The 23,111-nt window shown below is 48.9% G+C and overlaps 1 protein-coding gene across 4 annotated transcripts in view; it reads left to right on the top strand.

Moving 5' to 3' along the window:
- mapkap1 (MAPK associated protein 1) overlaps positions 1-23,111 on the top strand; it is a 122,481-nt gene that overhangs the window by 54,374 nt on the left and 44,996 nt on the right. For all 4 annotated transcript variants that reach the window (XM_071351422.1, XM_071351420.1, XM_071351423.1 and 1 more), the window contains 3 exons: positions 317-426; positions 18,485-18,592; positions 19,275-19,415. In XM_071351422.1, coding sequence (XP_071207523.1) covers positions 317-426; positions 18,485-18,592; positions 19,275-19,415 — 359 coding nt within the window. The remainder of the gene's footprint in view (positions 1-316; positions 427-18,484; positions 18,593-19,274; positions 19,416-23,111) is intronic.

Here is a 23,111-nt window from a genome sequence, read left to right as displayed (position 1 = left end):
CTCTTTCTCTCTCTCTCTCTCTCTCTCTGTCCCCCTCTCTCTCTCCCCCTGCCGTTTCTTTCTCTCCCCCTCCATCTCGCTGTCTCTCTCTCTCTCCATCTCGCTGTCTCTCTCTCTCTCCCTCTCTGTCTCGCTGTCTGTCTCTCTCTCTCTCTCTCTCCCCCTCCGCCTCGCTGTCTGTCTCTCTCTCTTTCTCTCCGTCTCTCTCTCCGTCTCTCTCTCCGTCTCGCTGTCTCTCTCTCTCTCTCTCTCTCTCTCTCTCTCTTTCTCCCCTTCCGTCCCTCTCTCTCGCTCTCTCCTGTTTTTTTTCCTACAGAAATGCTGTCCATGGTTTCTCTCTCATCCCAGTGGACAGCCTGAAGGTGACCATGAAGGAGATCCTGCAGAAGGCGCTGAAGAAGAGGAAAGGCTCTCAGAAAGGCTCTGGTATGGGGGGGGGGGTAGATGCTTTATTACATGCTTATGAAAATCCTATTAACCCCATTGTGAATCACCCAAACAAAGAAAGTAGCATGTGTTAGTAAGTAGTGTGCTTCATATATTTGACTGTGCGAGTGCATGCACAAGTGTGTGTGTACTTGAATTTGCGGATGCCTCCCCTTATGTGTTGCTGTCTTCACACAAAGCATTTCCACAACCCCCTCCCCCCCCCTCCCCCTCCAGGGAAACCATCAGGGTGCGATCTCTAATAGCGCTGCCATACAGTGTTTAATTTGTCATGCCCAGATCACCTGGGGATCTGATAGCAACTGAGGTTTTAATACAAAAGTCAGACGGAACCGATCGCCTCTCCCGACGCCAGGACACAGATGAAGCTGGAGCGGCACGGGTGGGGCTGGCGCTCTCTCTCAACCCCACCCCCACCCCCCAGCCAGAGATAAAGGCCTGAAAGGGATCATGTCGGGAAGCAACGGAGGCACAGAGCACAGTAGAGAAGACAACACACAGCAGCCCACATACCGAGTGGAGAGAGCAGCTCCACCTACTGAGTGGAGAGAGCAACCCACATACTGAGTGGAGAGAGCAGCCCACATACTGAGTGGAGAGAGCAGCCCACATACTGAGTGGAGAGAGCAGCCCACCTACTGAGTGGAGAGAGCAGCCCACCTACTGAGTGGAGAGAGCAGCCCACATACTGAGTGGAGAGAGCAGCCCACATACTGAGTGGAGAGAGCAGCCCACATACTGAGTGGAGAGAGCAGCCCACATACTGAGTGGAGAGAGCAGCCCACATACTGAGTGGAGAGAGCAGCCCACATACTGAGTGGAGAGAGCAGCCCACATACTGAGTGGAGAGAGCAGCCCACATACTGAGTGGAGAGAGCAGCCCACATACTGAGTGGAGAGAGCAGCCCACATACTGAGTGGAGAGAGCAGCCCACATACTGAGTGGAGAGAGCAGCCCACATACTGAGTGGAGAGAGCAGCCCACATACTGAGTGGAGAGAGCAGCCCACATACTGAGTGGAGAGAGCAGCCCACATACTGAGTGGAGAGAGCAGCCCACATACTGAGTGGAGAGAGCAGCCCACATACTGAGTGGAGAGAGCAGCCCACCTACTGAGTGGAGAGAGCAGCCCACCTACTGAGTGGAGAGAGCAGCCCACCTACTGAGTGGAGAGGGCAGCCCACGTACTGAGTGGAGAGGGCAGCCCACGTACTGAGTGGAGAGGGCAGCCCACGTACTGAGTGGAGAGAGCAGCCCACGTACTGAGTGGAGAGAGCAGCCCACGTACTGAGTGGAGAGAGCAGCCCACGTACTGAGTGGAGAGAGCAGCCCACGTACTGAGTGGAGAGAGCAGCCCACGTACTGAGTGGAGAGAGCAGCCCACGTACTGAGTGGAGAGAGCAGCCCACGTACTGAGTGGAGAGAGCAGCCCACGTACTGAGTGGAGAGAGCAGCCCACGTACTGAGTGGAGAGAGCAGCCCGGCTACTGAGTGGAGAGCGCAGCCCACGTACTGAGTGGAGAGCGCAGCCCCGCCTACTGAGTGGAGAGCGCAGCCCCGCCTACTGAGTGGAGAGCGCAGCCCACGTACTGAGTGGAGAGCGCAGCCCCGCCTACTGAGTGGAGAGCGCAGCCCCGCCTACTGAGTGGAGAGGGCAGCCCCGCCTACTGAGTGGAGAGGGCAGCCCCGCCTACTGAGTGGAGAGGGCAGCCCCGCCTACTGAGTGGAGAGGGCAGCCCCGCCTACTGAGTGGAGAGGGCAGCCCCGCCTACTGAGTGGAGAGGGCAGCCCCGCCTACTGAGTGGAGAGGGCAGCCCCGCCTACTGAGTGGAGAGGGCAGCCCCGCCTACTGAGTGGAGAGGGCAGCCCCGCCTACTGAGTGGAGAGGGCAGCCCCGCCTACTGAGTGGAGAGGGCAGCCCCGCCTACTGAGTGGAGAGGGCAGCCCCGCCTACTGAGTGGAGAGGGCAGCCCCGCCTACTGAGTGGAGAGGGCAGCCCCGCCTACTGAGTGGAGAGGGCAGCCCCGCCTACTGAGTGGAGAGGGCAGCCCCGCCTACTGAGTGGAGAGGGCAGCCCCGCCTACTGAGTGGAGAGGGCAGCCCCGCCTACTGAGTGGAGAGGGCAGCCCCGCCTACTGAGTGGAGAGAGCAGCCCACATACTGAGTGGAGAGGGCAGCCCCGCCTACTGAGTGGAGAGGGCAGCCCCGCCTACTGAGTGGAGAGGGCAGCCCCGCCTACTGAGTGGAGAGGGCAGCCCCGCCTACTGAGTGGAGAGGGCAGCCCCGCCTACTGAGTGGAGAGGGCAGCCCCGCCTACTGAGTGGAGAGGGCAGCCCCGCCTACTGAGTGGAGAGGGCAGCCCCGCCTACTGAGTGGAGAGGGCAGCCCCGCCTACTGAGTGGAGAGGGCAGCCCCGCCTACTGAGTGGAGAGGGCAGCCCCGCCTACTGAGTGGAGAGGGGTGTGGAAGGGAGGAGGTCTATTCTCTCTTGTTGGCCTCCCCCCCTCCTCTCCGGCTTGTACTACAACTGGCTGTCCCTTTTTATCTGCCCCCACCTGATCACCAGCGTGCCCCTGCACCCCCCGTTCTAATGACCTCCTCCATCCTCCGTGGCTTGCTGTCACGACCACTGAAGACAATGTTTGATGATGATGATGATGGTGATGATGGCGACGATCCCCTTAGACTGGACAAGGCTACGGCATGTCTGCCTATTTTCTTTTGTATTGCTTGAGACCTCAGCCGACTGTCTACCAGGGCCTAGAGTGATGAAGACATTAGCAATCCCCTAACTAGCTCCCTCAAACGGAGCTAACCTCTCCACAACACTAACCTTGCCAGTGGCTTGGTTCTACCCCTTTTGGTTGTAGTGTTTTTTTCTTGGGGATATCATGTACAATGTCCTTGCACCAAGACAACCATCTTGTCGTCTTTGTCTTGTCAGATTGGGCCGAGTTGGAGAAAGAAAAAAACAAAACAAAATATATCCCAAAATGCAGTGCTACACAGCTATTAGTAGAAGTTAAAGAAGAAGAAGTTTGTGTCTTGAACTTATATCCTATTATAAATGCAATTTGTGCTAAAAGCCTTCTTTAGGAATGTAATAGTATGCATAGCCTCTGGCTGCTAAAAGCAGAGTTCCATTTAACTCCATGAAAATTGAATGAACCCCTGTTCTCGGGACATGCTTTGCTAAGTGAGTTGAAGTGGATGTTGCCGATGACTGAATCTTTCATTTCAGCACCCTGCTTCTAAAAAGTACAGGGGCACTTTGTTGAAGAGCTTCTTGATGTACCATTTCTAAATTGATTTTTGTTTATTTATTTATTTATATATATTTTTAAATATGAACTAATCTGTTTCTATTAGAATTTGAACATATCACCTGAAATATGGGGGAGTGAAATTCTGTTTTGCAACACAAATTCCTTGTGTAGGCTACCTCTGTCCATAAATGTGGGGGTACAAATGTTCCCACCTTCAAGCCCCTCATTTAAAAATCTCCACCCGTTAGAAATGCCAATCGACAAGTCCGAAGACTTGATATCACACCAATGCCATATACTCCTCTGAAAAAATGTACCCTTTCGACTCGTATCCGTATACAGGTTGGAAATGGCAGATTTGGTCACTGATAATCGCCCCAAATTGGAACGTAGTGGCTGTACAGTACAGCCTGCTATAAATGAGGTCAGAGTTCAGGCTCTGCGCTTCACAGCTCTGTATGAGTTTTGACTGAAAGACATTCCTGAAACTTGAGCACTGTGTGACAAGCAGTTGCCCCCAACCCACCTGCTAATTAGGCAACTTTGGCAAGTGTTTTGTTGTCTGAGGGAGGGAAATGCTGTAAATTAGGCGACTCTATGTATTTTGAAAGATGAGACGTTGAGGATTATAATAAATACCGCGTTGATGTCATACAAACAAGCCAATCACCCGTGAGTCCAAATGTGCACTTCACACTTCCATATCATAAAACTGATGGAATATATAGTTCAACGTTTATGATCACTATGGTTGATGTACAGTTACCAGATGACATGGCGTCATACCCTGGGTCGTTCTGAACAGAATGAGTCTGTTTGATGTACAGTTACCAGATGACATGGTGTCATACCCTGGGTCGTTCTGAACAGAATGAGCCTGTTTGATGTACAGTTACCAGATGACATGGCGTCATACCCTGGGTCGTTCTGAACAGAATGAGCCTGGTTGATGTACAGTTACCAGATGACATGGCGTCATACCCTGGGTCGTTCTGAACAGAATGAGCCTGGTTGATGTACAGTTACCAGATGACATGGCGTCATACCCTGGGTCGTTCTGAACAGAATGAGCCTGGTTGATGTACAGTTACCAGATGACATGGCGTCATACCCTGGGTCGTTCTGAACAGAATGAGCCTGTTTGATGTACAGTTACCAGATGACATGGTGTCATACCCTGGGTCGTTCTGAACAGAATGAGCCTGGTTGATGTACAGTTACCAGATGACATGGTGTCATACCCTGGGTCGTTCTGAACAGAATGAGCCTGTTTGATGTACAGTTACCAGATGACATGGCGTCATACCCTGGGTCGTTCTGAACAGAATGAGCCTGGTTGATGTACAGTTACCAGATGACATGGCGTCATACCCTGGGTCGTTCTGAACAGAATGAGCCTGTTTGATGTACAGTTACCAGATGACATGGCGTCATACCCTGGGTCGTTCTGAACAGAATGAGCCTGGTTGATGTACAGTTACCAGATTACATGGCGTCATACCCTGGGTCGTTCTGAACAGAATGAGCCTGGTTGATGTACAGTTACCAGATGACATGGCGTCATACCCTGGGTCGTTCTGAACAGAATGAGGCGATGTTTGATGTACACTTACCAGATGACATGGTGTCATACCCTGGGTCGTTCTGAACAGAATGAGCCTGTTTGATGTACAGTTACCAGATGACATGGTGTCATACCCTGGGTCGTTCTAAACAGAATGAGCCTGGTTGATGTACAGTTACCAGATGACATGGTGTCATACCCTGGATCGTTCTGAACAGAATGAGCCTGTTTGATGTACAGTTACCAGATGACATGGCGTCATACCCTGGGTCGTTCTGAACAGAATGAGCCTGGTTGATGTACAGTTACCAGATGACATGGTGTCATACCCTGGGTCGTTCTGAACAGAATGAGCCTGTTTGATGTACAGTTACCAGATGACATGGTGTCATACCCTGGGTCGTTCTGAACAGAATGAGCCTGTTTGATGTACAGTTACCAGATGACATGGTGTCATACCCTGGGTCGTTCTGAACAGAATGAGCCTGTTTGATGTACAGTTACCAGATGACATGGTGTCATACCCTGGGTCGTTCTGAACAGAATGAGCCTGTTTGATGTACAGTTACCAGATGACATGGTGTCATACCCTGGGTCGTTCTGAACAGAATGAGCCTGGTTGATGTACAGTTACCAGATGACATGGCGTCATACCCTGGGTCGTTCTGAACAGAATGAGCCTGGTTGATGTACAGTTACCAGATGACATGGCGTCATACCCTGGGTCGTTCTGAACAGAATGAGCCTGTTTGATGTACAGTTACCAGATGACATGGCGTCATACCCTGGGTCGTTCTGAACAGAATGAGCCTGGTTGATGTACAGTTACCAGATGACATGGCGTCATACCCTGGGTCGTTCTGAACAGAATGAGCCTGTTTGATGTACAGTTACCAGATGACATGGTGTCATACCCTGGGTCGTTCTGAACAGAATGAGCCTGTTTGATGTACAGTTACCAGATGACATGGCGTCATACCCTGGGTCGTTCTGAACAGAATGAGCCTGTTTGATGTACAGTTACCAGATGACATGGTGTCATACCCTGGGTCGTTCTGAACAGAATGAGCCTGGTTGATGTACAGTTACCAGATGACATGGCGTCATACCCTGGGTCGTTCTGAACAGAATGAGCCTGGTTGATGTACAGTTACCAGATGACATGGTGTCATACCCTGGGTCGTTCTGAACAGAATGAGCCTGGTTGATGTACAGTTACCAGATGACATGGTGTCATACCCTGGGTCGTTCTGAACAGAATGAGCCTGTTTGATGTACAGTTACCAGATGACATGGTGTCATACCCTGGGTCGTTCTGAACAGAATGAGCCTGGTTGATGTACAGTTACCAGATGACATGGCGTCATACCCTGGGTCGTTCTGAACAGAATGAGCCTGGTTGATGTACAGTTACCAGATGACATGGTGTCATACCCTGGGTCGTTCTGAACAGAATGAGCCTGGTTGATGTATTGTGATAAATTCACTGTGGAACACGGCACCTGAATGCTCAGATGACCTCTTTCTATGCTCATCAAAATTACAATCTGTTTCTCTGAACTGCATTGTGAAAGCCTAACACTGTAACATCGTATTTCAGAACTTAGCTTGTCATGTTGGCAGCAGAACAAACTTTTAAAACGATGCCCACCTGACCCAGATTGTGATTTATAATGGGCCGTTTTGGGATTGAGTATAAACACCAGTAATTGTGTGATGACGGGGATGCAGAGTTGTGATCAAAACACCTGGACGTGTGCTTGCTGTAGCTCCTCTACGGCACAGCTAGGAGAGCTCAGATAACCACCTTATAGTTGAACAGTCTTCTTTGAGTCATATAAACTCATTGAAATGACTTAGGAACTGTGCCCACTTTGGAGAGCTGTGTGTCCACTTGGAAACACTAGTTTAGTCCTCTCACTCAAACCCTTGTCATTTATCTTGTCTTATGTTGCACCTACCACACATTTATCATGTCCCAATGTATCCAGAGTATTTTCAGGTTTCGTTATCGACAAATGTGGCAAAAAGTACAGTAAATGTAAAATGCACATAAAATCAACAGTGTAATGAGATTCAGTCTTGTGTCAGGGTAACTGTTGTCGTAAACTTTGGTCTAATAACCCACCGTATTAGTCCTCTTTATACCCCACCGTATTAGTCCTCTTAATACCCCACTATATTAGTCCTCTTTATACCCACCGTATTAGTCCTCCTTTATACCCACCGTATTAGTCCTCCTTTATACCCACCGTATTAGTCCTCTTTATACCCCGCCGTATTAGTCCTCCTTTATACCCACCGTATTAGTCCTCCTTTATACCCACCGTATTAGTTCTCCTTTATACCCACCGTATTAGTCCTCCTTTATACCCACCGTATTAGTCCTCCTTTCTCCCCACCGTATTAGTCCTCCTTTATACCCACTGTATTAGTCCTCCTTTATACCCACTGTATTAGTCCTCCTTTATACCCACCGTATTAGTCCTCCTTTATACCCACTGTATTAGTCCTCTTTATACACACCGTATTAGTCCTCTTTATACCCACCATATTAGTCCTCCTTTATACTCACCGTATTAGTCCTCCTTTATACCCACTGTATTAGTCCTCTTTATACCCCACCGTATTAGTCCTCTTAATACCCCACTATATTAGTCCTCTTTATACCCACCGTATTAGTCCTCCTTTATACCCACCGTATTAGTCCTCCTTTATACCCACCGTATTAGTCCTCCTTTATACCCACTAATACGGTGGGTATAAAGGAGGACTAATACGGTGGGTATTAGTCCTCTTTTATACCCACCGTATTAGTCCTCCTTTATACCCACTGTATTAGTCCTCCTTTATACCCACTGTATTAGTCCTCTTTATACACACCGTATTAGTCCTCTTTATACCCACCATATTAGTCCTCCTTTATACTCACCGTATTAGTCCTCCTTTATACCCACTGTATTAGTCCTCTTTATACCCACCGTATTAGTCCTCCTTTATACCCACCGTATTAGTCCTCCTTTATACCCACTGTATTAATCCTCCTTTATACCCACCGTATTAGTTCTCCTTTATACCCCACCGTATTAGTCCTCCTTTATACCCCACCGTATTAGTCCTCCTTTATACCCACCGTATTAGTCCTCCTTTATACCCGCCGTATTAGTCCTCCTTTATACCCACCGTATTAGTCCTCCTTTATACCCACCGTATTAGTCCTCCTTTATACCCACCGTATTAGTCCTCCTTTATACCCACTGTATTAGTCCTCCTTTATACCCACTGTATTAGTCCTCTTTATACACACCGTATTAGTCCTCTTTATACCCACCATATTAGTCCTCCTTTATACTCACCGTATTAGTCCTCCTTTATACCCACTGTATTAGTCCTCTTTATACCCACCGTATTAGTCCTCCTTTATACCCACCGTATTAGTCCTCCTTTATACCCACCGTATTAGTCCTCCTTTATACCCACTGTATTAATCCTCCTTTATACCCACCGTATTAGTTCTCCTTTATACCCCACCGTATTAGTCCTCCTTTATACCCACCGTATTAGTCCTCCTTTATACCCACCGTATTAGTCCTCCTTTATACCCACCGTATTAGTCCTCCTTTATACCCACCGTATTAGTCCTCCTTTATACCCACTGTATTAGTCCTCCTTTATACCCCACCGTATTAGTCCTCCTTTATACCCACCGTATTAGTCCTCCTTTATACCCACCGTATTAGTCCTCCTTTATACCCACCGTATTAGTCCTCCTTTATACCCACTGTATTAGTCCTCCTTTATACCCACCGTATTAGTCCTCCTTTATACCCACTGTATTAATCCTCCTTTATACCCACCGTATTAGTTCTCCTTTATACCCCACCGTATTAGTCCTCCTTTATACCCACCGTATTAGTCCTCCTTTATACCCACCGTATTAGTCCTCCTTTATACCCACCGTATTAGTCCTCCTTTATACCCACCGTATTAGTCCTCTTTATAACCACCGTATTAGTCCTCCTTTATACCCCACCGTATTAGTCCTCCTTTATACCCACTGTATTAGTCCTCCTTTATACCCACTGTATTAGTCCTCCTTTATACCCACCGTATTAGTCCTCCTTTATACCCACCGTATTAGTCCTCCTTTATACCCACCGTATTAGTCCTCCTTTATACCCACCGTATTAGTCCTCCTTTATACCCACCGTATTAGTCATCTTTATAACCACCGTATTAGTCCTCCTTTATACCCGCCGTATTAGTCCTCCTTTATACCCACCGTATTAGTCCTCCTTTATACCCACCGTATTAGTCCTCTTAATACCCACTGTATTAGTCCTCTTAATACCCACTGTATTAGTCCTCCTTTATACCCACCGTATTAGTCCTCTTAATACCCACTGTATTAGTCCTCCTTTATACCCACCGTATTAGTCCTCTTAATACCCACTGTATTAGTCCTCCTTTATACCCACCGTATTAGTCCTCCTTTATACCCCACCGTATTAGTCCTCCTTTATAACCACCGTATTAGTCCTCCTTTATACCCACCGTATTAGTCCTCTTTATACCCACCGTATTAGTCCTCCTTTATACCCACCGTATTAGTCCTCCTTTATACCCACCGTATTAGTCCTCTTTTATACCCCACCGTATTAGTCCTCCTTTATACCCACCGTATTAGTCCTCTTTTATACCCACTGTATTAGTCCTCCTTTATACCCCACCGTATTAGTCCTCCTTTATACCCACCGTATTAGTCCTCTTTTATACCCACCGTATTAGTCCTCCTTTATACCCCACCGTATTAGTCCTCTTAATACCCACTGTATTAGTCCTCCTTTATACCCCACCGTATTAGTCCTCCTTTATACCCACCGTATTAGTCCTCCTTTATACCCACCGTATTAGTCCTCTACGAAACGCCTTTTGGGTCTTTGCGTGTCAAAAAAGATACATGTCAAATAACACTATTTGATGTGTCAAATAACACAACATAGTTTGTTTCAGTAGCTATAGTTAGCTAGCTAACTATATAGCTAGGTGTCATCTAAAATAACCCTAATTTATAAGACTGTTCTTATTTGATTAATAGTTGTCGGACCCATCTATGTGAAGCAAGCCACAATAAGGATTAGCCATAATAGTGGACTTTGCGGTTAGCCTTCAAAATAAAAGTGTTGCATAATTCTACTATTTGTATTAATTTGCATCACTGTCAATTACATACTTTTATTTTGAAGACAAAACGGAAATTCCGCTATTGTGCCTAATCCTTATTGTGGCTAGCTTCACAACACATAAACCAGTCCGGTCGGGCCTCACTAGCCAGATGAAGCTAGTTGGCTGCTTATAACGTTAGCTTTGGGCAACAAGGTTAAGTAGCTGGCTAGCTATTTATTGTCATGAAATGAAATTTTAATAGGCGAACAACAAGTGGCAACCTAGCTAATAGTTACTAGGATTCCTAAATCATTGCTAAGAATAATGAAAATGACTGCAGTTTCTACGAGTCATTCTTTTCAATCTGGTTGTATTGGTGCTAGCTAGGTAATACCAAGCTAAAGCTAGCTACCCCAGAAGTTGCGGTCGAACAGCTTTATTACCAACGCAGTATTGTAAACACATCGTTCGTGGCCAGTGTTGGCTTATTTTCAGACTATTTTGTACAGCTTTAACAGTGCTACTGTATCTTGTTTTGACACACAAAGACCCAAACGGCGTTCCATAGTATGTATGTCGTGAAGCTAATAGCAGTGACGCTATTACTGTGTAACTCTGGTTGGGCAACATCTGAAAAATAGCGCACTTGGTTGTGTGTACCGGTGCTCGACCAGTCGGCGAAAGCCAACATCACCCACGACAGAGAACGGTTGATTGTCAAGGGCAACGAATTCCATTATCTTGGCTTTTAATGGATTTCGCCTTAGAGTTGTCTCCCTGAAATGTTCTTACTCTTTGAAATGACTGCTGGACTTGTTGACTGCTCGATTCACACAGCAGACATTGTGTGGACTAGGTTCCAAATACTGTGTTGCACGTGTAGCGCAAAATATTACGTGGCATTATTACGTCATGTACCTACGTTATATAGGTATTAACGGTACCTTTAACATCGACGTTAAACTAGACATCAAATAAAATGGTATTAGTCACATGCGCCGAATACAAGCAAGGTGTAGACCTTGCAGTGAAATGCTTACTTACGAGCTCCTAAACGACAGTGCAGTTTAAAAAAAAAAATACGCATACGAATAGACATCGACCGTTACCAACGTTGGCATTTTTAGCTAACATCGGCCAATTCCGATACGTTCACCGATATATCGTGCATCCCTAGTATAAAGGAGGACTACTCTTTCACTTTCTGGGGACTTTTTGCTTGAAGTGTGAAGTCATAGTTACGGGAATAGTTATGAGAATTGGGGCCTCTTGGATTGCAACTGGAACCTGTCCCCAATTTGACTGAAATTGCCTCAATGGCTACGGGAATAAATATTATTCTACAGTCCCCTACCCTTAAGACACAGATGTTCATGCTCGCGCATAAGACAGACACACACACACACACACACACACACACACACACACACACACACACACACACACACACACACACACACACACACACACACACACACACACACACACACACAGTGCCCAATGAGAGTTCTTCCCACAGAAGTGTTTGAAATGATCTAATTCATCAAAGCGTTCCCAATTGCTCATTTGACGGAAAGAAAAATAAACTTGAACTTGTTTAATCTTGAAAGCCCCTCTGCAGTGCCTTGGCGAAGGATAAATGTGTCGAGAAATACCTCACGGTCTCCTGAGGTAAACTACATCACCAGTTCCCCGACCTTCCAGCAGCAGGGGGGGAGCTCTTCCACAGCTACTGAGTGGGGGGCCATTATCCCTGTAACGTTTCCAGATTTTGCCTGTTACGTCTTCAAAAGTGTCACTTTTAGCTCTCATTTCAGGTGAGAGCTGCCTGTGAATAGAACCAGAGGGTTGCCAGTTCCTCTGAGAATTGAATAGGTTAAGTGCGAAGGAGTGCACAATGGAAAGAGAAGACAGAGTATTTCTGAATGTTTAGCTATGCCAAGCAAGGCAGCCATTTTTAATGGAGAATCTTCCTCCTTGTGGGTAATATGACACTGACTGTATAATGTGCCAGCGATTAACGATAATAACAGATAATCATTACAATAACAGTGAGCTCAGCGGACACTATACCACACTCAGACACACCAACACTCTGGCTCTCTGTTGGTCAGACACACCAACACTCTGGCTCTCTGTTGGTCAGACACACCAACCCTCTGGCTTTCTGTTGGTCAGACACACCAACACTCTGGCTTTCTGTTGGTCAGACACACCAACACTCTGGCTCTCTGTTGGTCAGACACACCATATCTTCTAGGACATACTGTATAGCTTGACGTTATACTGTATCTAGCTACTTTTGAGCACATGTCCTCTTTTAAGTGTTCCCTGTCAACTTTAGCTACATGTCTTCTCTACATGTGTTTGTGTACTTGCTTCATGGGGCCATCCCAGAGTATCTGTCTCGGTCTGAGATGACAACGTGAGGGATTTAACACTTGTGGTGAACGTGGAACATTTGATAGTCTCGGTAATGTGTTTTCGTACCTTCCCTTGGTCGTATTATCGCGGGGCAGAATTCTCAGAGACCAATTGGTACACTCTGATTTACCACCCCAAAATATTTCTATTTGCGCCCCTACTGGATGGAAATTACAAGTGTAATGGCTGTGCTCAATGCAATGTCACTTATAAATGTAGATCCTTCAAACACCCACAAACAGGGAAATAGATCCCAATCAAAGGTGTTATTACTTGGTCCACTAAGGCAGTTATTTTGTCTTATAACTTGTCCTTGTGGTAAAACATTATATGGGTAAAACAAAGCGTGAATTAAAAGTACGTATCTCAGAGCATCGTAGCACCATCAGGTGCAGAAACTTGACTTACCCAGTTGCGGCCCACTTTTTGGAGGCAAACCACTCGATTTCATCTCTGCCTTTATATTGGCATCGAACATGTCACCCTCCCTAGGAGAGGGGGTGACCTTGATAATATATTGTTAAAACGAGAGGCTGCCTGGATCTTTAACTTAAAGACCCTTGCTTCCTTCGGTCTCAACGTAGACTTTGATCTGAAGCCATTCTTGTGATTATTGTGACTTTTGCCATTGTAATTGTTTGTAAGCTTGTGTAGTCTAAAATTTATCTATGATCGTATGCTATCCATTTGTTTTTTGTATGCTGTTTGTATGCCATTTTAATATTTGAGAATTAACCAATGATATTAGGCCACTCTTTGCCATGATTACAGACACCTGTGTGTCTTTTGACACTATATAAACGAGCCATCCCGCAGTGTTTGTGATTATACCCTGATGAAGACAGCTTGCCTGTCGAAACGTTGGTAATTAAATATTTGCATCTGAGCTCCTAGAGAGTAGAGAGTACGTATCTCTCTACTCCTTTATTTTCTCCTTTATTTTCAAGTTTTCTACTCCGCTAGCCAGCACCTCGCCTAAATAGGTGTGCGTTTCTTTTTCTTCTAGAACGTGGAACATTTCCCATCCTCCCATCTAACTCAGCTTTCTCTATGGTCTTTTTCTCCTTGTTTTTAAGAAGTTTGAGGAACACCAATGTGTTCCTCTCGGCAGTGTAGTCATCCACAGATGTTCTCACAAAAACACGCGCCCTTGTGGTTTATTTTTTCCAGTCTGCCCAAATTATTATTATTATTTTTAAAAAAAATTCGCTCTAAATGTTCATGTTAGACTAAAATGTTTGTAGTGTTGCGGAGGTGTGTTTGGTGAACTATACCGGCTGAGTAACCTTGCCTGAGACCTCAACGTCATCTTCCCTGAGCAGTGGAACTTCTGATCCTTTTCATAGGGAATTCCAACACAAGCAATTTGCAAACACAGGGGTCAAAGGTTGAAGTATGCCTCTTCTGTAAAGAGATACAATGGAGTACCATAGGGCTTAGTCCCGATCCCCTTTTCATTTTCACTCAGTACCTGCTCTATCTGGTGCCATTACCAAAGCTGCCATACGTCTACACAGACACCCACCAAATCTCACAGAGAGAACCCTTTGAGTCCAGTGAAGCGTGGCCTCCTTGCCTGGCCTGGCTAGCATGGTGGGAGAGCTCAGGTGATGCTTTGGATTTATTTCTAGATCCATTTTGCAGTCCAGGAACCTGAGTGATGGTGATTAGGTTGTGGCCCCAGTGTCTGTGGAAAATGGTCTGGTTGATAACCCCAAACACCACCTCTCTCGCTCTCTCTCACACACACACACCATCAAGAGAGGGATACTCTCTCATTTACATTTAGATGAGTATTGATTATTTATTTACTCACTAGAGTGAGACTCTTTTCCAATCTTCTTTGTCTCTCATGCTCTCTTTCAATCTCTCCTTCGCTTTCTTTTCACAATAAGAGTTCAAGGTCTCGCCATCTTGCCGTGCTTGAATGATAATTTTTACCCCTGCGTTTAAAAAATATTTTTATTTTTATTTTTTATTTTTACCTCCAGTGGTTTCTGAATAGAATGGGATCAACGGTCTGAGTTTGCTCCAGAAAAATACTGGTATTGGCCATTTTAGGTTTCATTGGCTGATGAAGTGACCTTTTTCACAGAATCCTTTTGTATAGTAGCATCTTTCTATTCACGTTTTCTATAGCGGGTGCTTAACATAAATGTGTTCTCCTTGACTGATCGTGTTAATCCCAGTTCTACCAAACACCCCGTTAGGTCAAACCAACAGCAACAGTGAAGAATTGCCAGGAACCAAACATACTTCATCATAACGTGCTGTTCAGAATTCGTCTAGACAGACCCGGGATCCAATTGAATGTAACCATGCGGACATTTTATGTATGAAATTCATCTCGGTACTCTGCAAGGTGACACGACCTCTCCTTCCTTAAGGGCAGAGTGCTTATCACCGACAGCCCTCTCTCCGCACCCCTCTCTCCGCTCCCCTCTCCCCTCCACTAAATGTGCTTATAATCAGATGGGCCCCAGTCCATAAAGACGTTCGAAAAAACACTCAAACGTACCCCAAAATATCACATGAAGAAACAAAATCACCCAGCAACCCGACGTGTATAAAAGGGTAAACGGAATGAAGTGGCCCGACGTGGACGCTCTAAATGCTATGAAATATGACGTGGTGTGTGAAGGTGGGGGGGGGGATATAAAACGGGTGGGTCTGTGCCAGAAGATAAGGGGGTATTGAATGGGGCTCGAGCACGTTATCGAGCAAACTGTGGTGACATTTGAGGAGGAGGTGATGGCTGGGCCTAGGACGACGCGTGTGTCTGAACTGCAGATGAGGTCTGAAGCTCGGGGGGAGGTGATGGCTGGGCCTAGGACGACACGTGTGTCTGAACTGCAGATGAGGTCTGAAGCTCGGGAAGATGTGATGGCTGGGCCTAGGACGACACGTGTGTCTGAACTGCAGATGAAGTCTGAAGCTCGGGAGGATGTGATGGCTGGGCCTAGGACGACACGTGTGTCTGAACTGCAGATGAGGTCTGAAGCTCGGGAGGATGTGATGGCTGGGCCTAGGACGACACGTGTGTCTGAACTGCAGATGAGGTCTGAAGCTCGGGAGGAGGTGGTGTGTGCATGTGTGTGTGTGTTACATATTATATACACACACACATTCACCCAGTAACAAATGTATTATACACACACACACACAGTAACAAACGTATTATACACACACACACACACACACACACACACACACACACACACACACACACACAGTAACAAACGTATTATATACACACATACACCAAGGCAGGGCATCTTTCCCTCTCAGCATATGTTTTTTGTCGGGAGGGCTTTGGCATTTTTTTTATCCTGGTGGTCACGTCATGTCCTTTATCAAGGCTCGCCCCAGCCGCTCACCATCGTGCTCCGCGTCAGGCAGGATTCGAAAAGGTCATTTTCCGTGTTCACCATTAGTCACACTCTTTCGCCCTCCCTCCGACTCCACATCTAAGCAGTGACCTCCCTCGAGGTTCGCGGCCTCTACCGCAGACACTGAGGTAGAATTCTCCTGTACCTTCTAGTGTATTCTACACATCTAGCGAAGATTTCGCTACCCTCAGTCAAACAGTGATTAGAGCAAATTATTAGTATAACATTACAATATTTGACTCACCACTGTGCGATACAGCTGGTTCTAGCACGTTCTTAGCATGTTTGTTTACCTTGTGAACTCACGATACGCTCCAGGACTTCAAGGCATATTCTTTTGATGGCTCGCTCAGGCTCGGGTGACATTTTGGAAACCCGCGGTATTTGAGAAAGGGTAAATATTGCCCAAAGTCTTTTGCCCGACTTAGACTTTTTTGCTGCTTTTATTATGGATTTTTTTCCCTCATTTTTATTTTTTTTGTGAGAAAGAAAGCAAGAGAAGAATTGGAAATGGATTCCACCCCCCTCTTCCTGGTGTTTTTTTTTACATAACATAACACGGTAACATTGCTGGGTGGTTGGACGGCGAGGGGCTTTCAGATAGAGATACCACCCGAAATGTCTACATCCTGTGCCATCTTTCAGAAGCAACATGTATTGATTCAGAAGGACAAATTTGATTAAAATTATATCTTTAGATATAATACGATGTGCCTGTTCCACATCACCAGTTACTTGTTAATTCAATCTCTCTTTTGTCGCTGATACTTCTTTTAAAGACTCTCTGGTTTTTGTTAAAAAGCTATGACATCACCACATCTACATATCATAAATGAATTCTTTCCCGCTTGACTGATCACTGGTTGACTGATCACTGGTTGACTGATCACTGGTTGACTGATCACTGGTTGACTGATCACTGGTTGACTGATCACTGGTTGACTGATCACTGGTTGACTGATCACTGGTTGACTGATCACTGGTTGAGTGCATTTTTTTGGCCATGCAGGCAGAATGCAAAATGTCACCTAACTTCAGTGGACATTTTCAGTTGTGCTTTATCTCAATGTGTACTTTTGCGTCTGTAAATGTAACATTTTCTGCTCTTGCATGCCTGCGCTGAAGAGAGCCAGCCCAGTCAAACTCTAAAGAGTAACAGCAAAGCAGGGGTAGCGGACGCCAACTCCCTGTCCCTCATCTAGTAGCGTTTCTTCTGTTACCGCCGTACAGTTTGACTTTATTTCTTTGTTGGTCGTTTTCCGAGGGGATATAATTGCATCTCCTGGGCCCGAAGAGGTCACCTAAAAATGGGTCCCCATTATGGAAGCTCGGAGTCGCCACAAAGAAAAGAAAAGGTTTGCGAATCTAATTGGGCTCCCGGTTACGGTCGTCTAAATACGGCGGTGGAGCGCCGACCTTGACATGCCTGGAGCCAGAGATGAATAGAGACTGGGGGGAGGAGAGGGAGGGAGAGGGAGGGAGAGGGAGGGAGGGGGAGAGATGGGGAGAGGGAGGGAGGGGGAGAGAGAGAGGGAGGGGGAGAGAGAGAGAGAGGGAGGGAGGGAGGGAGAGGGGGAGAGAGGGGGAGGGAGAGAGAGAGGGAGGAAGGGGGGGAGGGGGAGGGAGAGAGAGAGAGGGAGGGAGAGAGAGAGGGAGGGAGAGAGAGAGAGGGAAGGAGAGAGAGGGGGAGGGAGAGAGAGAGAGGGGACAGGGAGAGAGAGAGAGGGGACAGGGAGAGAGAGAGAGGGGAGAGGGAGAGAGAGGCTGAATGCAGCCTTTTGTTTGAGCTGAACCAATAGGAGTGCCCAGGATGGGATGGGATTGTGGGTATAGGAAGAAGAGAGGAGCTGTGACCCCTGTGGCCTTGGTCTTGACGAGTGTGGCGGGAGCCAAAGAGCATCTCTGTTGCTTGTCCCCGCTAATTCCCCTAACTCCACCTCCTCTTCCTCTGTCTGCCTGCCCTCATCCCTTTCTCCCGTTTCCCCGTGTCTTGGTTCGGTTCTTTTCGTCTACGTCGGACAAACGCACGTATACAAAACATAAACTATTCTAAATCACACCGTAGTGTAAACTTTAAAAGATGTAAAGAGTATTGTCCGTTATTTCTACTTCCTTGTTAAAAGCCGTTGTACAGATAGCCCTAGCAGTCGACTGTATATGGTAATCCATGGGTCTCTGTGGAGTCGGTTGTTGCATTGCGTTTGACCCTGTGCTCGCTGTGCCACAGGTCCCATGTACCGTCTGGAGAGGCAGACGGAGCCCAACGTGCCCGTGGATCTGGACTGTAGCCTGGAGAGCCAGAGCACCCTGGAGTTCTGCCTGGTCAGGGAAAACAGTGAGTATTCTGCGCCGGTGTGATCTAGGATCAGCTTCACTTTTCCCCCAACCGTAGCCCTTAACAATTAGTGACAGAAATTCAAACACTGACCCAAGATCAGCATCTAAGGGCAACTTCACCCTACACAGAGGATCCTCCTGGGTAGAGTCAATACCAGTAATGGCCTCAATATCTCTCATCTGAACATATTTTTATGTTTTTATGTTTTATTTTTATAGTCTGTGATTAATTTTTTCTTCAATGCAAGGTTTCACCTACTCTTGGTTTTGAAAGTAGTCTCTGGTTTTTCTCTCCTCCTCTCTCTCTTCACCTCTCCCTCTCTCCCACCCCCTCTTTCTCTCTCTCTCTCCCACCCCCTCTTTCTCTCTCTCTCTCTCTCTCTCCGACCCCCTCTTTCTCTCTCTTTCCGACCCCCTCTCTCTCTCTCCGACCCTCTCTCTCTCTCTCTCTCTCTCCGACCCTCTCTCTCTCTCCGACCCCCTCTTTCTCTTTCTCTCTCTCCAACCCCCTCTCTCTCTCTCTCGCTCCCGACCCCCTCTTTCTCTCTCTCCGACCCCCTCTTTTTCTCTATTTCCGACCCCCTCTTTCTCTCTATTTCCGACCCCCTCTTTCTCTCTCTCTCCGACCCCCTCTTTTTCTCTCTTTCCCACCCCGTTTGTCTCTCCGTTCTCTGTGTCAGGCTCCAGAGGAGAGGACAGTTCAGAGGAGGATCCTCCCATGGACATCACCACGGTGCAGGACATGCTGAGTAGCCACCGCTACAAGTCCTTCAAGATCAGCATGATCCACAAGCTCCGTTTCACCACTGACGTACAGCTCGGTAAATACTCCCTACCCCACACTGGCCCGACCCTGCTCCCCCTACCCCACCCTACACTGGCCCGACCCTGCTCCCCCCCACCCCACACTGGCCCGACCCTGCTCCCCCTACCCCACCCCACACTGGCCCGTTCCTGCTCCCCCTACCCCACCCCACACTGGCCCGACCCTGCTCCCCCTACCCCACCCCACACTGGCCCGACCCTGCTCCCCCTACTCCCACCCCACACTGGCCCGACTCCCTGCTCCCCCTACCCCACCCCACACTGGCCCGACCCTGCTCCCCCTACCCCACACTGGCCCGACCCTGCTCCCCCCCACCCCACACTGGCCCGACCCTGCTCCTCCCCACCCCACACTGGCCCGACCCTGCTCCCCCTACCCCACCCCACACTGGCCCGACCCTGCTCCCCCCACCCCACACTGGCCCGACCCTGCTCCCCACACCCCACACTGGCCCGACCCTGCTCCCCCCCACCCCACACTGGCCCGACCCTGCTCCCCCCCACCCCACACTGACCCGCCCTGCTCCCCCCCACACTGACCCGACCCTGCTCCCCCCCAAAAAACACTGGCCCGACCCTGCTCCCCCCACCCCACACTGGCCCGACCCTGCTCCCCCCACCCCACACTGACCCGACCCTGCTCCCCCCCACCCCACACTGACCCGACCCTGCTCCCCCCCACCCCACACTGGCCCGACCCTGCTCCCCCCCACCCCACACTGGCCCGACCCTGCTCCCCCCCACCCCACACTGACCCGACCCTGCTCCCCCCCACCCCACACTGGCCCGACCCTGCTCCCCCCCACCCCACACTGGCCCGACCCTGCTCCCCCCCACCCCACACTGACCCGACCCTGCTCCCCCCACCCCACACTGGCCCGACCCTGCTCCCCCCCACCCCACACTGGCCCGACCCTGCTCCCCCCCACCCCACACTGGCCCGACCCTGCTCCCCCTACCCCACCCCACACTGGCCCGACCCTGCTCCCCCTACCCCACCCCACACTGGCCCGACCCTGCTACCCCCCACCCCACACTGACCCGACCCTGATACCCCACCCCCACCCCACACTGACCCGACCCTGCTCCCCCTACCCCACCCCCACCCCACACTGACCCGACCCTGCTCCCCCCCACCCCACACTGGCCCGACCCTGCTCCACCCCACACTGACCCGCCCTGCTCCCCCCCACCCCACACTGACCCGACCCTGCTCCCCCCCACCCCACACTGGCCCGACCCTGCTCCCCCCACCCCACACTGGCCCGACCCTGCTCCCCCCACCCCACACTGACCCGACCCTGCTCCCCCCCACCCCACACTGACCCGACCCTGCTCCCCCCCACCCCACACTGACCCGACCCTGCTCCCCCCCACCCCACACTGACCCGACCCTGCTCCCCCCCACCCCACACTGGCCTGACCCTGCTCCCCCCCACCCCACACTGGCCCGACCCTGCTCCCCCCCACCCCACACTGACCCGACCCTGCTCCCCCCCACCCCACACTGGCCCGACCCTGCTCCCCCCCACCCCACACTGGCCCGACCCTGCTCCCCCCCACCCCACACTGGCCCGACCCTGCTCCCCCTACCCCACCCCACACTGGCCCGACCCTGCTCCCCCTACCCCACCCCACACTGGCCCGACCCTGCTACCCCCCACCCCACACTGACCCGACCCTGATACCCCACCCCCACCCCACACTGACCCGACCCTGCTCCCCCTACCCCACCCCCACCCCACACTGACCCGACCCTGCTCCCCCCCACCCCACACTGACCCGACCCTGCTCCCCCCCACCCCACACTGACCCGACCCTGCTCCCCCCCACCCCACACTGGCCCCATCCTGCTCCCCCCACCCCACACTGACCCGACCCTGCTCTCCATTCTGTCCTTTGGAGCCCACAGACAACACGTTGGTCCAGCCTTCCAAGGCATTATAAAAAAATTAAATAGAGACCTTTTTGACTTTAATGTACATTAAGGTTAAACATCTGGTGATGCTATGAAATGCTGTTTATACCTTAATAGTTTTCTAAGTTGGGTCTCTCTGTTTATACCTTAATAGTTTTCTAAGTTGGGTCTCTCTGTTTATACCTTAATAGTTTTCTAAGTTGGGTCTCTCTGTTTATACCTTAATAGTTTTCTAAGTTGGGTCTCTCTGTTTATACCTTAATAGTTTTCTAAGTTGGGTCTCTCTGTTTATACCTTAATAGTTTTCTAAGTTGGGTCTCTCTGTTTATACCTTAATAGTTTTCTAAGTTGGGTCTCTCTGTTTTGAATTAGTCAGGCAGTCGTTTACCGCAGGTTAGGTTTCAGTCGGAGGACGTAGGTACGGCATGAGAAAGCAACTAAATCTCCCCCTCCAATCACGTCGCCACAGGTCAGACCAGGGTCACCGGGTCACTTCCTGGAAAGCAGGATCAATCTTGTTGTTTACAACAATCTGCCATGGTAACCTCTGTACCTCCCCCCCCACTGGCCCGTTGGCTTTGGTAATGAGCGTTAATTCAGACCAGGAGGAGACCGCCTGCGTTCCAAATTGCACCATATTTCCTATTTAGTGTACTACTTTTGACCAGGGCCCATAGGAAATGTAGTACACTGTAAAGGGAATAGGATGCCGTTTGGGAAGCGTTGTGTCTCCTCCTGGTCTGACTGATGTCCATGAGCGGGAACATGTCCGCTGTACCGGAGACAGTTGCACTATTTTGGAACTGAGATTTGAATCAAAGTCTCAGTCTTTTCTAGTCTTGGAAGTTTTTACATGTGCATTAGGATACTCTGTTACTCTGGTCATAACTCGCACACGAGACAAATATCCTCTACTCTTAACCCCTCTCACTGTCACAGTCCATCTGTCAACCCCTCTCTGTCACAGCCCATTACAGCCCACCTGTTAACCCCTCTCTGTCACTGCCAATAGCAAATTGATGATCATTTTATTGAGCTGTATTTGTAAAATAGAATGAATAGTAATACTGATGTTTCAGGTTTGATAAAACACTCAACCTGAGGCTTTGCCAACCCATCAACTATTGGCATTTTTTGGGCAAATGTTTCATATTCAAATGAATTATTTATCTCGTTCACAGTGTTACCCATCAGCTGTCGTTCACAGTGTTACCCATCAGCTGTCAGACACAGTGTTACCCATCAGCTGTCAGACACAGTGTTACCCATCAGCTGTCAGACAGTGTTACCCATCAGCTGTCAGACACAGTGTTACCCATCAGCTGTCGTTCACAGTGTTACCCATCAGCTGTCGTTCACAGTGTTACCCATCAGCTGTCAGACACAGTGTTACCCATCAGCTGTCAGACACAGTGTTACCCATCAGCTGTCAGACACAGTGTTACCCATCAGCTGTCAGACACAGTGTTACCCATCAGCTGTCAGACACAGTGTTACCCATCAGCTGTCGTTCACAGTGTTACCCATCAGCTGTCAGACACAGTGTTACCCATCAGCTGTCAGACACAGTGTTACCCATCAGCTGTCAGACACAGTGTTACCCATCAGCTGTCAGACACAGTGTTACCCATCAGCTGTCAGACACAGTGTTACCCATCAGCTGTCAGACACAGTGTTACCCATCAGCTGTCGTTCACAGTGTTACCCATCAGCTGTCGTTCACAGTGTTACCCATCAGCTGTCGTTCACAGTGTTACCCATCAGCTGTCAGACA

Source organism: Salvelinus alpinus, chromosome 18 (assembly GCF_045679555.1).
Source record: "Salvelinus alpinus chromosome 18, SLU_Salpinus.1, whole genome shotgun sequence".
Classification (NCBI taxonomy): Eukaryota; Metazoa; Chordata; class Actinopteri; order Salmoniformes; family Salmonidae; genus Salvelinus; species Salvelinus alpinus.
Note: the sequence above shows the minus strand (reverse complement) of the source record. Positions and strands in the feature narration are given on the sequence as shown.